Genomic DNA, 15,496 nt, shown 5'->3' with positions numbered 1-15,496 from the left:
GCTGTTTTCCTGCACTTTTTAGCTTTTAGAGGCCACATTCCTTGCTCCTTGTCCCATCTCTTGTGACTCTGGACCGCAAGCCTCCATCTCTCTCGCCCCTGTATATGCCCGCACTGTACCTGCTCAGGATCCGTCTGTCTGGTCAGCACAGAGCAGCCTCATGTCTTCCCCCAGGCCCACAACCCAACGGTCCCAGGTTCGAGGGATGGGAACGGGGCAGCTCCCTCGGGCTGCCTGATGTGATCGAGGGGGCTGCTCCTCGGGGCCCCTCACAGGCTGGATACAGCCGGCTGTGAGGAGAGCCACACTGACCCATAGGTATGCACTGCTCCCGAGAGCTCCTGTCCCTGACCCCCCACCCCCGAGCTCCATACAAGGTATGGTGAAGTTGAAATGCATTCTGGGCTCCAGCCACCCCTCTCGGCCTCTCTCTCTCTCTCTCTCTCTCTCTCTCTCTCTCTCTCTCTCTCTCTCTCTCTCTCTCTCTCTCCTCCAATGCAGCTTTGAAGCCCATCCAGGGACAAGCTACTGTTTGCCCCAGTGATTGGTCACTATTTATAATTGTGTAAATAATGGAGAAGTGCACTGAAGCCGCCCTCCCCAAAGAGACCTAGACTCCTATTTTTAGGCCCCCTGGCCCGTGGAGCTGCACCCCTCTGAGCTCCAGCCAGAAGTTGAGAAAGAGATCCTTTGGGGGGGGGGGCTCAGTGTTCCTGTAACCTGGAAGGGGCTGGGGGTGGCATGGGGTGAGAGGTCTGGGGTCAATACCCAGAGGGACCCTCACCCAGGCTGATGGGTGACTGGAGGGGGGTTGCCTCAAGGTCCCTAAACATCATGGGAGGGTCTCCTAAGGTCCTACAGCAGAGCCTGACTTAATAAGAAGGGGCTGAGCCAGGCGGTGGTGGCGCACGCCTGTAATCCCAGCACTCTGGGAGGCAGAGGCAGGCGGATTTCTGAGTTCGAGGCCAGCCTGGTCTACAGAGTGAGTTCCAGGACAGCCAGGGCTACGCAGAGAAACCCTGTCTTGAAAAAAAAAATCCAAAAAAAAAAAAAAAAAAAGAAGGGGCTGGTAAAAGGTGGAGTCTGGGATTCCATTATTCATTGAACTAATAAATTCCATTATTCATTACACTCAAATGACATAGGGAGTAAGTACATCATGGGGTCTCCCTCTGTGTTTGAGAAATGGTCTCAAGTAACCCAGGCTGGCCTTGAACTCTGTGTAGCCAAGGATGATCTTGAGTTCCCGACACTCCACTTGCCAAATTCTGGAATTACACGTGCTCCACCATGTCTGGTTGGTGCAGGGCTGGGGGATAGAACGCAGGCTAATGTACCAACTGAGCCACCGCCTTAGGCCCCGCCCTTTCAGAGACAGGGTCACACTCTGTATCCTGGGTTGGCTATGAGTTCCCAGCAATCCTCCTGCCTCAGCTTCCCAGGTCTGGGATCACAGGCCTGCACCAGAACAGCTGTGCCCCTTCCCCCCCCCCCCCCGGAAAGATTTGGCTAATGGGCTCCTGTTTGATGTGGTCAGTCCATCCAGCTGCCTTGCACCTAGAGTCCCTTCTAATTTCTTGGAGTCTATAGGTTAAGAAAACTGTCCTGTATTCCCACGGTATTCCAGGGGGAATCACCCCACACAGGGTCATAGAAGTGGCTGCTCAGAGTTCAAATCCACGGGGCGAGATCACTGGGGTCAGTGGAGCAGACGAAAGCCCTTTCTTAACCCTCGCAGCTAGCCCAGAAAGACAGCACCGCTGCTCTTGCCATCTTACAGATGGGAAAACTGAGGCTTCAGGAGGTGAAGTCACCCGCTTGAGTAGTTGTGGTCCCACAGCAGAGCCAACTAAAGGCAGGGCTCAGCTCCGCGTCTCCAGGCTCAGCCGCCCTCTGGTTTCCTAGGGACCAGACTTGCAAATCACACTGGCACAGCGACAAACAGGTTTGTCTGGCCCAGGCTTTTAGCTCCTCGGGGGACCAGAGCCTCCAAGGACTGGCAGTTAGTTACCTGGTGACTGAGACAGCCCTGTGTTGGGGAGGAGGGAGCCCCCACGGTGCCTTTCTCGTGTAAGGCTCCCTCCACACATCAGTCCAGCTTTGATGACGCCAACAGAGCCCTTGGGGAGACTGAATGAAAGCGGCGGCTTTCCTGGACCCGCAGCGCAGGCTTTGTGCGGACAGAGCCCTGCTGGGTGCTCGCAGCACTGCCCGAGGGGGAGGGCGGGGCCACCACAGCACACACGCAGCTTCCTGGAGCCGGCTGTCTCCGTAGGGCCACGGGTGGGGACGATTATGGACAATGACGCTCAGTTTGGACATTCAGATCCCTACGGTCCTCCTGAGAGCTCACCCCGGCCATTACTCCGTCCTCTGCCTGGTTCCCAGGTCTTTCCCACTCCACCTGCAGACCTTGTATCTCTGTTTGCAGCTTAAAGACATGATTGGGACCCTGCACATAGTAGGCCATTAAGAAACACGCACTAAATGGGTGAACGAACACACAAGTCAAACCGCCGCCGCCCCCTTTCCTGAGGACTCCTCGCAGCACCTCCCCCGCGGGGGGAGGGGCGGGCTCTCCTTGGCGACCACACCCCAGCCTGGTGAGAATAAGCAGAAGGACACTTGATAAGGCCTATCCAAGGAGGCTTACACAGAGATCCCGGAGGAAGAGGGGGGGTCTCGGTAGAAGGATGGAGCACGGAGGGAAGGCACTGTCAGCTTGGGGGGCGGGTGTGGGTGTGTCTGGGTTGCTGGGCGATGGGGGCGGGGTTCGGTCCCCCAGCCTGGAGAATATAGATTCTCCCTGACAGGAAGCCCCAACCAGCACCTAGACAGGAAACTTAGATGCGGGAAGGCATAGTTCGTGGCATGTTTTAGGAACCCCGACATCCCGGGAGCTGGGGAAGCACTTCCCTGCCCTCCACCCCACAAAGGTCTATCTGGGTTTTTAGAATTCTTGGAGGCACAAATGGAATCACTCAGCAGTAATGCCTCCACAGCCCAGCTTTCCATGCCTGGGGGTGAAGGCAGTTCCCGTGAACTCTGGGTGACTGCAGGGAGCACGGAGGACCTTCAAGGGAGGATCTTCAGGGAGGATCTCCAGGGGCAGATCCAGCTCCCGGAGGCCCAGAGTGGGTGGTTATCGGGGTTTCAGCGGTGGGGCCGGTTCTTCTGGCTCTGCCGAGACCCCTGTTGCTACAAGAGCTGCCAGGGCCCAGGTCCTGGGTTGGCTAGAGTGGGCTCCTGAGAACCCCAGCACCAAAGATGTGGGCGCACCCACGTAGTGACTGACGAGGTGAAAGATCGTGGGGACCCCAGCACTTCCTGCCAGGACAGACTCTTGGCCGCTAAGTCGGGCGTCGCCAGGGCAGCCTTGAGGTTGAATTTCTTTCTCCCTCTGGGACACCAGTTTCTCCGTCATCAACTGGACGGGATCCCACGATACCCCGGTGCCTTTCTCCCTTCTGTGAGCATCTCACAGCACCCCTATTTGAAGATGGAGGGGTGGTGGTTAGACCAGCAGCAGAACTGGCCAGTCAGGACCACCTATCTCAGAGCACTGTCTCCACTCAGTCCACGCCTGTCACCTGCGGTGCGCGCTCCTCTGGGCGCCCACCTGGGTGCAGGGCGCGGGGAGAGGGGAAGCTTTCAGACTGGGCTCACTCGCACGCCCTCCTCTGTCGCAGCCGCCGGGACCCCGGAGACTGGGCGGAGTGATGCGGATCGCGCTGCCCGCAAACTCATCCCGCGGGACTGCGGCAGGGGCACAACCGCGACGTGCCCCCATTCCCACCCCCGCGGCCGCGAGGGAAGCGGGCGAGCGCTAGGACCGCGCCGCTCCGCCTCCCGCCGCTATAAGAGGCCGCTCCAGCCCCACGCGGAACCGGCTCCGCGCCGCTGTCCCCGCGTCCACACCCGGCTCGAGCGCAGCGCAGCGCAGCGCAGCCCAGGAAGTCCCCCGGCCTGCGTGGGGCGCCCTGGGCCCCGTGGCGCACCATGGGCGCTGCCCACTCGGCGTCCGAGGAGGTGCGGGAGCTCGAGGGCAAGACCGGCTGTGAGTAGCACACGGTGGCGGGGCACCCTCGCGGGCGGGCGGGCGGGGACCGTCGCCTGCATGCCCCCGCTTCGCGCCGCCGCGCTGTGTGACCTTGGGCTAGTGGCTGGCCCTCTCTGTGCCTCGATCTCCCGCTGCTTCAGATGGGTTCCCGCCAGCCGCGGTGCGAACGCCACCGCCGGGAGGGCTTGGCGGGGACCCCGGCCTGGGGGAAGGGTGGTCCGGGAGGCGACGAGACCTAAGCCTCCTCGGGCCAAGACGGAGGGCAGGGCGGAGCCGGGCAGGTGGCCGCGGCTCCGAGGGCCGGCGCCCCTGCAGCCCCGGGAGAGCGCCGAGTGCGCGCCGCACCGGCAAGTCTGCGGCTGGGGATGAGCGGGGAGGAAAGTTTGGAAGTGGCGGGACCGGGAGTTGCCGCGCGGTCCGCGGTGACCTTAGGCGGGGGTCACCCTGCCGCCTCCCCGTGCGTCCCCGCCCCCCGGCTGCAGGCTCGGGCACCGAGCCCAGCGTCCTCCGAGCTGGCCGGCGCTCCCGGGACCGCAGAGGCCGGGCGGGGCGCGCGTGGGGGAAGCGCCCGTCCGCCCCGCGCTTGACCCTGGGCTCGGAAGCGACGAGGGGACCCGGACTTGCGCGAGAGTGGGCAGGCGCGTGGGCGCAGCCTGCTTCGGTGACCGGACAGAGCCGGTTGTTAGCTCCGCCAGGGCTGTGTGACCTTGGGCCAGTCAGTTCCCGTCTCAGTTTGCCTTCTCCGAGGAATGGGAGGCTGGCGCGCTCCCGTGGGTGCTGTGGCAGGAGGCTGCTGCTGAGTTGAGAGTACTCCGTCAGCCCCACCCGAGAGGGGACCCGGCTGCCATCCGCCTCCCCAGAGCCCGGTGAAGTCATAGAAAGTCCCCAGCCGCTGAGCGTCTACACCGCGCACACAGTATGCGAAGTGTGCAGCGGATCCGCGACCCGCTAAGGGCGCGCGCCATCGGACCGGTTCGGGTGAGAGCTGACTGTGGGTGCGCTGCCGGGAGTGGGTGCGCACCGCGTGCAAGGAGAACGGCATGCGAGCGGGAGCGTGTGCATGCTGTGTGCAAGCCGGGAGTGTGTGCACGCTGTGTGCAAGGCAAGCAGGTGTGTGTGCACACTGTGCAATTGTGTGTGCACTGCTGTGTGCACTGCTGGTTTCATTTTGGGGCTCAGGCTGCTGTGAGCTGGGACACTCCCTGCCTCAGTCTCCCCAGTTCTGGGACTGCAGGGCGGCACCCCCACCCACACTTTGTATTTTTCTCTCTGAATTCATTTTACTGACCACAACCCAAAAGTTTCATAAACCTGCTTCCCCCACCTCAGAGGCCCACGCTATGGAGGACGGCAGGAGTCCCCGCCCACTTCTGACTCAGTTTGACCAGTTGCCAGTTGCTGTCCCAGCTGGTGTGGGAGAGCTGGGATTCTGAGTACAGGTTGGGTTCCCAACTGGAGCAGCACCCAGGGCCTTCTGGGGGAATTCCAGCGGGCTGTGGGTTTGACAGTGATGGGCCGCAGAGCATGCTGGGAGCCTTGTCAGTTTCCTGGGCCCAGCCGCCCATGGTGACAGATGCTCAGGCTTAGTGGCTGCCTGGAGGTGGCTGGGGTGGCTTCTTCACTTGCTGCCTGGGCTCAGAATTCAGTTATAAGGGGAGCTGGAGGCGGGAACCTGAGGTCACCCCCACCCCAGGCCCCAGGAACAGTGGTGCTTCCTGGAGTCCCTCAGGCCCTGAAGGTGGCTGGTATAGGCAGGACACTTTCACCCATTTGGCAAATCTTTATGGACTAGAGTTTTTGAGGATGTGGAAGCGACCCAGAGAGGTCAATATTCCCAAGCAGGGTGCACAGCACACAGATCCACCACATCGCTGTTGTATTTCCAGGAACAAGCAACAGAGGGGAGAGGATGAGGGAGGGGCAGGCAGGGAACTAAGAAGTCATTTGACAGTGACCAGGACATTGGGCTGGCAGGTGCCAAGGCCCTGTGACAGGAGGCAGTTGGTCACCTCGGTGGGAATGGGCAATGACACAGCAGTCCTCCAGGCTCAGGCTGCCCTGCAGCCCAACTTCAGGGGTCCTCTGTGTTCCCTGTGCCTCAGTTTCCTCTCCTGTCAGATGGACATAGCAGTAGCACTGCCCAGCCCTCGGAGTCACGTGGAGCTAGGTCTTGGTCCCTGTATCCCTGCTGTGTGATCTTCAGCAGGTCACTGCCTCTCTGGGCCTCAGTACCCCACCTGGGCATGGTCTCTGAGCCCTTGTGTGAACCTGGGAGGTGACATTAAGGAGGAAGGTGATGGGTGTGACATGGGACTGGAGCCAAGGGGACACCACTGCACTCAGGCTTGCCTATACCAGCATCGAGAACTTTACACAACACCCAGTAGGTCTTCACCCACATCTTCCAGGAAGAAGATAAGGTCATTTCCTCTCATGAGGGAAACTGAGGCATCTTGCCTGCAGCACCACAGCCAGGAGTGGAGGATTGGGAGATGGAGGGTTCCCCACCACATGCTGTGACCTCTGGGGGTCAGGAACCATTACCCATGATGCATTGTTCCTTCTTTCCTCACCCCAGGACCTTTGCACAAGCCTTTCCACTGTTTGCTGTTTATATGGGAGAATCTTCCTGTCACCTCCTCCTGGGTTAAGATTTCAGAGCAAAGTTCCTGCCACTATCTAGGGCTCCCAAGATAGAAAACTTCCCTGCTTGGCTGCTCTCCCGCAGCCTCAGTGGACACTCTCAGACCTGGTCTCCCTCAGAACCTACATTCCTCCCCTCCCACCTCAGACCATCACCTGCCTCTCTATAAAATGTACCCTGGGGTCCCCACAGAGTTGCTTGTTGGCAATGAGACCACAGGATGCTCACATGGGGGCAAGGGGGTCCCTGAGCTCTTTATAACCCAGAAAGCAACACTGAGCCCAGGATTGCCTCCCCCCCCCCCCCACAGGCCTTGTCCCTGCCAGCCTGAGTCACCCCAGGGAGCTCAGGAGTTCGCCTGCAGAGCCTTGGGTCAGAGCTCAGCCCTTGTGGCAATCTTGGCAGACCCAGGCCATTTGCCCAGCACCAAGCGTAGGACAGGAGTCAATGACCAGGTTCTGTTCCAGGGCCCTGTGGGGATGCTGCTGGCCCATTGTATGGATGAGGTCATGGAGGCTGTGCAGATGAAAGAGAGGGAGAGAAGCTGGAGCCTGGATCCTGCTTTTATTTCTATTGAGTTATTTTATTTCTATTGAGTTCTTGTAAGACCCCCAAAAAACCCAGGGCACCCCAGCACCCCATGTCTCGGAAAGCGACATCCAAATCACTCGAGAGAAATGGTCTCGGTGCAATAGCATGAGGATTTCTTTTATTCCAGAGTTCTGGGTCCACAGCCGTACACCGCGCAGGGCTAGAGGACTGTGGACCCCGAGAGCAGAATTGCGACAGCCTTTATAAGTTTAGAACAAAGCCCTCGAATCACAAACCAATTATTCCTTAGCATTGAGCGCCTGCTAGTGCGGACCAATCAATTTGTACCACTCTATAATTTTTAGACCAATTAGTTTAAATTATCGGAGCCCGCGCTCAGTGGACCAATTAGTTTCCTATTGGAGTCTATAGCTGTGTGAACTCCTGGATAGGTAATGGCGTAAGCAGTTTACAGAAGCAAGATAAGCTTAGCTCATTTCCAGTTACCTTGTGGGGCCAGGATCACCTATTCAAGGCCTTTCTGCCTAGCTCTTAAAGGGTGGGCTTTGGCCTGTGACCTTTTACCTAGTTTCTAACAAAAAGCACAAAGAGCAGGCTCTGGAATATGAAGTGTTTGGGGCTCCTTAGAAGGCTGGAGTTAGGCTGTATTATTTTTTATCCTTTCATTCTACCCCTGAGGAGGCCATTGCTTGGGCCATAATCCTTTTTGTCGTGTACAACTATGGCTGGAACTCGGGACCTCCAAGTGCTCCACCAGTTAGCTGTACCCCTGACTCCACATTTAAAAAAATTTTGAGACAGTCTTTGTGTCAGACTGGCCTTGAACTGAGGACCCTCCTGCTTCAGCCTCCCAGCAATGCCATCTGCTGCCGTTGTGGTCATTCCTCATTGCCAAGGCGCCCATTGTCTCCTGTGCTTGCAGGCCCTGGAGGAGGCTTGGGGATGGGTGGGTCCTCTGCCTGTCAGCAGCTCAAGGGCCTGAGGTGCACGGGGTGCGCTGGCATGGGTGGGGCTGACACCTTCAGTGCTCTTCCATCCACTAAGGCACGAACGCGGCCAGCCAAAGCCTCCTTCCTCAGCAGTAGACGCTGACGCTGGGAGCCTCACAAAGGGGGCCGAGCCCACAGCTCTCTAAGTCCTCAGTACAAGAACACTAGAAGCCATTTGTCCCTGGGATGTGACAACAGGCACGCATCTGTCATCCCAACAGAAGGAGCATGAGTTTGAGACTGGGCTGTCTCTAGAACTTGGGAGAAGAGATTCAATCAATGACTTTGTTTGGTTTTTGTGAGACAGGTCTTCTCTGTGTAGCCCTGGCTGGCCTGGAACTCACAGAGATCCTCCTGAGTGCAGGGACCAAAGGAGTTTGACACCACACCCAACAGCTACACCCTCTCTCTCCCCCTGTAAAAGCTCATCGAGGGCTGGATCCTAGTGGCCAGTTTACAGACAAAAGTTTTGGCTGGGCAGTGGGGGTGCACGCTTTTAATCCCAGCACTTGGGAGGCAGAGGCAGGCAGATTTCTGAGTTCTAGGCCAGCCTGGTCTACAGAGTGAGTTCCAGGACAGCTATACAGTTCCAGGGCTATACAGAGAAACCCTGTCTCAAAAAGCCAAAACCAAAACCAAAACCAAAAAACAAAACCAAGTTTGGCTTAGCAAGTGACTGCCATGGTCACATTGATGCTGAACTGGAATCCAAAGCAGATCCTCTAGCGAGGTTTCAAACGCAGAGGTGGTGCGGAGCAGAAGGGAGGGAGGATAAAGGACAGAGCCGGCAGCCCCAGGGGTCCCTGGCAAGCCCAGGAGAGGCCTGCGGGTTACAGCCACACGCTGGGGTATGCTGACTTACCTTGGGCTTCAGGGCTGATAGCATTAGGTTCTGAATGATATGGAAAGTTCAAGAACTTGCCTGTTTGCCACCCCCTTCGTCTCCTGAGGGCTTCCTGGGTGGCTCTTATCTGTGGGAGAGCATCTGCTTGTCTGTGGGAGAGCAGGTGGCAGTTGCTGGAGTTGCCAGCCTAGGGACCTGCAGTAATGAGTTCCCTGGTGCTCCTTCCCACCCACCTGTCATGCCCTGCATGGGCATGCTATTTTGTTTTGAGCTGATGCCCCCACCCCCGGATGTAGCAGGGAGGTTAATCAGAGCTCAGGCATACAGCCGGCTGGATCCGGCTGGATGACAGAGACCAGACGGCTAGATGACAGACCAGACAGTGCCGTGCGCACAGAAGAACTCCTGTATCCCCAAAGCACTTTGGTCCTTTGGTGCCTTACGCTAAAGGATGTGGGGTTTGCACATCTCTGAAGAACCCTAGGAAGTTGCTCTAGGAAGAAGGCAGGCCAGGGCCTGAGGGAGGAGCAGGGGCACCAGACAGCCTGTCATTTCCTCCAACTTCATTATTAATTTATGAAGCCAGAAGGTCGGCTGGGCTTTTCCACTGGTGGTAGCCGTCACCTTATGCATGAAGACAAAAAGGTCCTTTGTTGTCCCCGCTGTATGACCTTTGCGGACGGACATGCTGTCAGCAATGGCCTTCCACTTGGGAGGCAACAGGAAGTGTTCAAGGCTATGCCAGGGCCTTAGATCCTCTAGAAGGGGAGGCAGGAGGCAGGGGCATTGCTGATGAGGCTGAGCCACCCAGAGCCCCTTCTGGAGGAGCCTGGCTGAGCCTCAAGACCTGCTGTGGAGACTATCTTGTCCCCAAGTGCCACAGCTGGAGGAGGGTCCCCCAGCAAGTATGGGCTGAGCACCTCTCTCAAATCTAGAGCGCTCTCAAGTACAAACTTTCTGAGCACTGGTGTGATACCCCAAGTGGAAAATTCCTCCTGACCTCATGGGACAGATGTGCTCCAGTCACATGCAGGGAGACTTCAGGGGGGGGTCGCAGTGGGAGGGCATGTGCCTAACTGGGAGACTTTTAGATCAATCCCCAACACCACAAAACACAAAATAGATGCCTTAAAAATATATGCTGGGCAGTGGTGGCACACCCCTTTAATCCCAGTACTCTGGAGGCAAAGGCAAGGGGATCTTTGTGAATTTGAGGCCAGCCTGGTCTACAGAGTAAGCTCTGGGACAGCCAGGGCTACACAAAGAAACCCTGTCTTGAAAACCCAAATGTAAACACACACACATACACACACACACACACACACACACACACACACACACACACACAGAGCCTCAGTCCATAGCATGCCTGCCCCCAAATAACCCAGTACCAAATAAAACCAGTGTGGTGATTCCAGGACTTGAGAGGTGGAGGCAGGAACATCAGAGGTTCAAGGTCATCCTCTGCCACTTAGGGACCCCGAGGCCAGCAAAGGATCCTACCTGGAAACAAAAACAATTACATAAAATCACTTTTGTGTTTTGACTTGGGTCCCATCCCTAAGATACTTCACCTGTAACAAAGTAACTCCTTGAAACATACACAGTCCAAGGCTTCCAAATCCTTGTGATTACAGGGTGATAAACTTCTGCAGCTGGCCACATTCCAGTGTAAACGGTGTTTTAAGTTATATTTACGTGAGCATGTCCGTGCTTATGTGGGTGCATACCCCACAGCCCAGCTTTGGGGGCAAGAGCCTCTGCCCTCTGAGCCATCTTGCCAGCCCTGCATGGCATTTTTTACACCCAAATTCCATAACGTCCGCACCTCTTATCTTTGGCATACCAAAAGTGAACTATCATCTCCTATTATCTCTCCCTTTGTGCTTAATTTTGTCTGGCTACTTGGTTTTATTTCTGAAGCCTACAAGCTGGGTAATTATTCTTTTGGGCAAACATTTATTCTTGCAAAAACTATTCCTTATGGATTTGCTTTTCTTTTTTTCTTTTACTTTAAAAAAAAAAAGATTGGCTTATTATTATATCTAAGTACACCATAGCTGTCTTCAGATGGACCAGATCTCTTTATAGATGGTTGTGAGCCACCATGTGGTTGCTGAGATTTGAACTTAGGACCTTTAGAAGAGCAGTCAGTGTTCTTAACCACTGAGCCATCTCTCCAGCCCTGCTTTTCTTATTTAATACATTTTCCCACAGATTTCCCAGCAAGGGTCTGTGAATTATAAACAGAACTCTTTTTTGCTGGTGTCTATGGACGTACATTGGGCTGGGTATAAAATTTTAGTTTTCTGGATGATCCCTCTGCCCCCCCCCCCCCCAGCATTCTGTTTTGGATTACTGTTGATAATGAGGTTTTTAAATTCTGATTACTTACAAATTGCAGATAGGCTCACTGCAGGAGTTTGAATATCCTGCTTTGCTTTGTGTGGTTTGGCCTGATTCTGAGTTCAACTTCTGCTGGGCTGTCCCTTCCTCTCATGGGGCCCCTGTGTGTCCTGAGCCACTGAAGTGATTTTCAGGATGCCTGCACCCTTGTGTTAAGTATCTCGGGGTTCTCACCGGTGTGCAAACACTTCCTGTATAAACTCAGTTTGGGGCTGATGAGGATGGCTACCCTTTGCATTTCGGTGTCCTGCAGGGTCCTTGAGCTTTTACCCAGACCCAAGGCCAGGTGGGTCTGTCTCTCAGTGGGTTAAAGCCCCCATTATCGACTCAAAAGCTTGTGACCATTCTAACGCTCTCTGACAACTTCAGCTCCTCACCTGTGGGGTCTCAGTCCCTCCTCCTCCCTCCTTGGGGACCGGATCTTGTCCTTGTACTGGAGATCCCCCTAAATGCTGGATTTATAGGCATGTGCAACTAGGCTCTGCTCAGGGAAAGCTCTTGCTTCTGAGTTTAGCAGGTTATTTAGGAGGATCCTGTTCTCCTCCAGCGGCCACGTGTTTGGAGCGCCAGGTGGAGTCCCTGCTGGCTCTCACCGGCAAAGGTTCTCTTACTTGGTTGTGGTTGCACGTGAGGTTAGGTTGCTGCCTAACCTCGCTCGATTCAGCCTCAGATAAGTTAGCTGAGAGCATCCTGAGGGCGGGGCTGAGCTGTCTCCTGGATGCTGTTGCATCACGCCCACTTTCTGAACGTCTGCTTGGATGGAGGTTGCCCCCACCCTTCTGAACGACTCCGCCGCCGTGGTGCAGAAAGGTAATGTGCCCTCGGCACACGGCGGCAAGAACCAACCCTACCTGTGGTGTCCAGGGCTGTGTGACCCTCAGGGAGCCACACCGCCTCTCTGATCTTGTCTCCTGAGCAACCAAGTGCGTGTGCTGCCTGCACAGTTAGGAGCGTTGATCTGTCGCCTGCCCAGCCCTGGCTCGGCTCCTGCCTGAGGCAGGCTGTCACTCTCTTTATTCCTGCTGTAAGGCGCGTGTAAAGAGCAAAGTAGCGCTGGAGGAAGGCGGGCACACCCCAACTGTGGAGCTCAGAGCTGCGCTCTCCTACTCTCGCCTCGTCTGCTCAGCGAGCGCGGCGAGTGGCAGGGTGAAGGCATTCCACCCGTCATGTTTATCCCACCCCACCCCCAAGGATGTGCTCTGCACAGAAGCAGTCCAGAGTGTCCCCAGCAGGACCCTTGGTGCCCCGGGTGACAATAGATGATGTATCAGAGATGATGTGGACTGGGCTGACTCTGCCCGGAGTTGGTGGCTTTTGCATCGGCTTGAAGTCCATGTGAAGAGGGTCTGAGGGTCTGTGCTCAGGGTTGGATTTGAAAAAAATACACTCCAAAAAGTCCTGGTGCATCCTTGGTAGATCTTAAAGTCCGTGGCAACAGGGTAGGTGCGTGCCGGGCTGGGGCTGCCTAGGCAGCAGGTGGAGGAGGGGCGCTCACGAGAGAGGGCAGCTGGCACAGGCTCCCCTGCGAGGAGGCTCCGGAAACCCTGCCTCCCTCCCTCCCTCCCTAGCCCCGAATTAGTCACTGCTGTGTCTGGAGCCCCAGGTGGCCTCCGTGGAGCTCGGAGCCAGCAGAACAGCCCTGAAGATTGGGGCTTAGGGCGCAGCGAGCCAGTCACAGCCAGGCTTTTGTTTTTCTATCCAGCTAAGTAGACACTTTTTTTTTTTTTTTGGTTTGTTTATTTGTTTTTTCAATTGGAGCCAGAGTTTATGTGACATTACCATTTTAGGACCAGGGAGATGGCCCAGCTGGTAAAGAGCCACCCGTGAAGACGAGGATCCCAAGTTCGGTCCCTGGTACTGTCAAATGTGGTGACATACATCTCTTTCCAGCCCTGGGGATGCAGAGGCGGGAGGAGCTCTGGGGCTCGGTGGCCAGCCCTCTGGTAGGCTGATTCTGTGATCTCAGGAGCAGTGAGGGACCCTGGCTCAAAAACCAAGGTTGAGAGTGACAGAGGAAGACACCAGATGTTGACCTCACCCCTTCTACGGGCTCCCACATAAACACACATGTATGTACGTACACACGCATGATACACACATGCACACATGTATACACATGTATGTAGAGATATGTACACAAAACACATGTATGCACATACATGTGTACAAACATGCACAGTACACACATGTATATGTACACATATGTACAGACACACATGTGCACACATACACACATACATACACACGTACACACACATGTACACATACATATACACAAGTACACACACACACACTTACCATTTTAATACTGTGAACAACTCAGTTGGGTTCAATGCCTTTAGTGTTCTAAACCACCATCTCTATTTCCAGAACATTTTATCACCCCCAATTTATCCCCGTACCCACCCATTATCCATCTTTATCCTCTCCTGCTGGTCCTTGCCCAGCAAGGGTCCTGTTCCATTCCCACAGAGTCACCTGGTACGTTGCTTGACATAGACCAGGCGTGGACCAGGTGGCTCTGGTGCTGGTGATGATGTTGTCAACATCCTGTGTGCCAGTGAGGGTCCCCACAGCCTCTCTTGATTCTGAGCAGGACTTCCCCCAATGTATTTGTCCTTTCATAGAGTCGTCCACAGGCGACGAAGGCTGTTGCCACCTTGGAGAGCTGTGAACAGTGTTTGTGACTGAGATGGCATGTCGCCATGGGAGCGGCTTCCCAGGAGGTGGGAGGTGACATTGTTTTCTCAGAGGAGGAGGCGGCAGATTGGCAGAACAGTGCCTGCTGAAGGAGAGGCGCAAAGCGGCCTCTCCATGCTGTTGGCTGTGCCCGGGCTGTGGGGCACGGTGAGTCCTGTGTCGGCAGAGCCCCGGCCGGCCCTGGTCTGTGGGGTGCTGAGCCAGCGTTCTGGTACCCTGAGAGCCCCAGGTCCTACTTGGTTGTCAAGCATCCATCTCCAGGTGGTGCGACTGCTGGGCACAGCAGGGGTAGGGAGACTTAGGAGGCCTCAGAGGAGAGCAGGGTTTGCCCCTCTCAGTGTCTCAACCCTTTGCCTCTCTCCAGGCCGGCTGCACCTGCTGGCTCCCACAGTTGCTGGCCCTCTCTGGGTCTATACTCCATCTGACCAGGAGTCCTACATTCCCTGAAGGTGAAGACTCAAAAATGTGTCCTAACAGATGAAGCCAGCCAAACTCCCCCTGCCAGCTGCCCCAGCTGCCCCACCCCACCGCCATGCATCGCAGATCCACAGCAGAGCTCCCTCACACCCCAGCCCCAGGGCTGAGACCTTCCCCATCACTCTTTCCTGAGAAACGAGAGGTGCAGAACTCACATGGCCTCCAAAGGTCTCGTCCTTAGTTATGTGGGTTACATGCTGACTTGGTGGTATTTTAGATCTTGTGAGCTAAAGAAAATACAATCCTAAAATTAATTTCACCTGGACGTGGGTCACGTATTTGAAACTCCGCTAAACACAATTTACTATTTATCGGAAGCACAGGCATGGTGGCCACACCTCTGATCCCAGCACTGATCCCAGGTGGCACAGGCAGGCAGATCTCTCTGAGTTTGAGGCCAGCCTGGTCTACAGAGTGAATTACATATTGAGGGCCTGTGTAGAGGAATTTTAATCCAGCAATGCAGTTCCTCTGGCAAGGGATCACATCCAAAGACCACTTAGGTCTGTGTGATCTGGCTGGAATACTGACTTGCCCTTAGTACACGCCTTTATTTAATCCCTTTGAGTAGAATGCAGATACACCTTTAACCCCTCTGGCTGGAATACAGACACACCCTTAACACACACCTTTAATCCCAAACAATGAAGGTGGCATTAGTTTGAAGAAGGAAGCAGCCTCCTTGTGAAAGAGATGGCTAATTGAGAGGCAGACAAAGTGACGAATCAGAGAAAGATTTGACAGAATGAGTCAGATAGGACACGCCCAACTCTCTGGGGAATAGCCCAGGTAAGAGACGCTACCGAAGAGCAGCAGCAGGAGAG

The 15,496-nt window shown here is 55.6% G+C and overlaps 1 protein-coding gene across 3 annotated transcripts in view; it reads left to right on the top strand.

Annotated features, from left to right (window-relative positions):
• The first annotated feature begins 3,871 nt into the window (after nt 1-3,871).
• Nucleotides 3,872-15,496, top strand: part of Tesc (tescalcin) — a 32,482-nt gene continuing 20,857 nt past the window's right edge. For 2 of the 3 annotated variants that reach the window (XM_052167767.1, XM_052167766.1), the window contains exon 1: nt 3,872-4,057. In XM_052167767.1, the coding sequence (XP_052023727.1) occupies nt 4,000-4,057 (58 nt within the window). In that variant the 5' untranslated portion in view covers nt 3,872-3,999. The remainder of the gene's footprint in view (nt 4,058-15,496) is intronic. The other variant, XM_052167765.1, reaches the window with a different exon arrangement.

This window comes from Apodemus sylvaticus, chromosome 22 (genome assembly GCF_947179515.1).
Source record: "Apodemus sylvaticus chromosome 22, mApoSyl1.1, whole genome shotgun sequence".
Lineage (NCBI taxonomy): Eukaryota > Metazoa > Chordata > Mammalia > Rodentia > Muridae > Apodemus > Apodemus sylvaticus.
The sequence above is the reverse complement of the archived record's forward strand: the minus strand, read 5'-3'. Positions and strand labels throughout refer to the sequence as shown.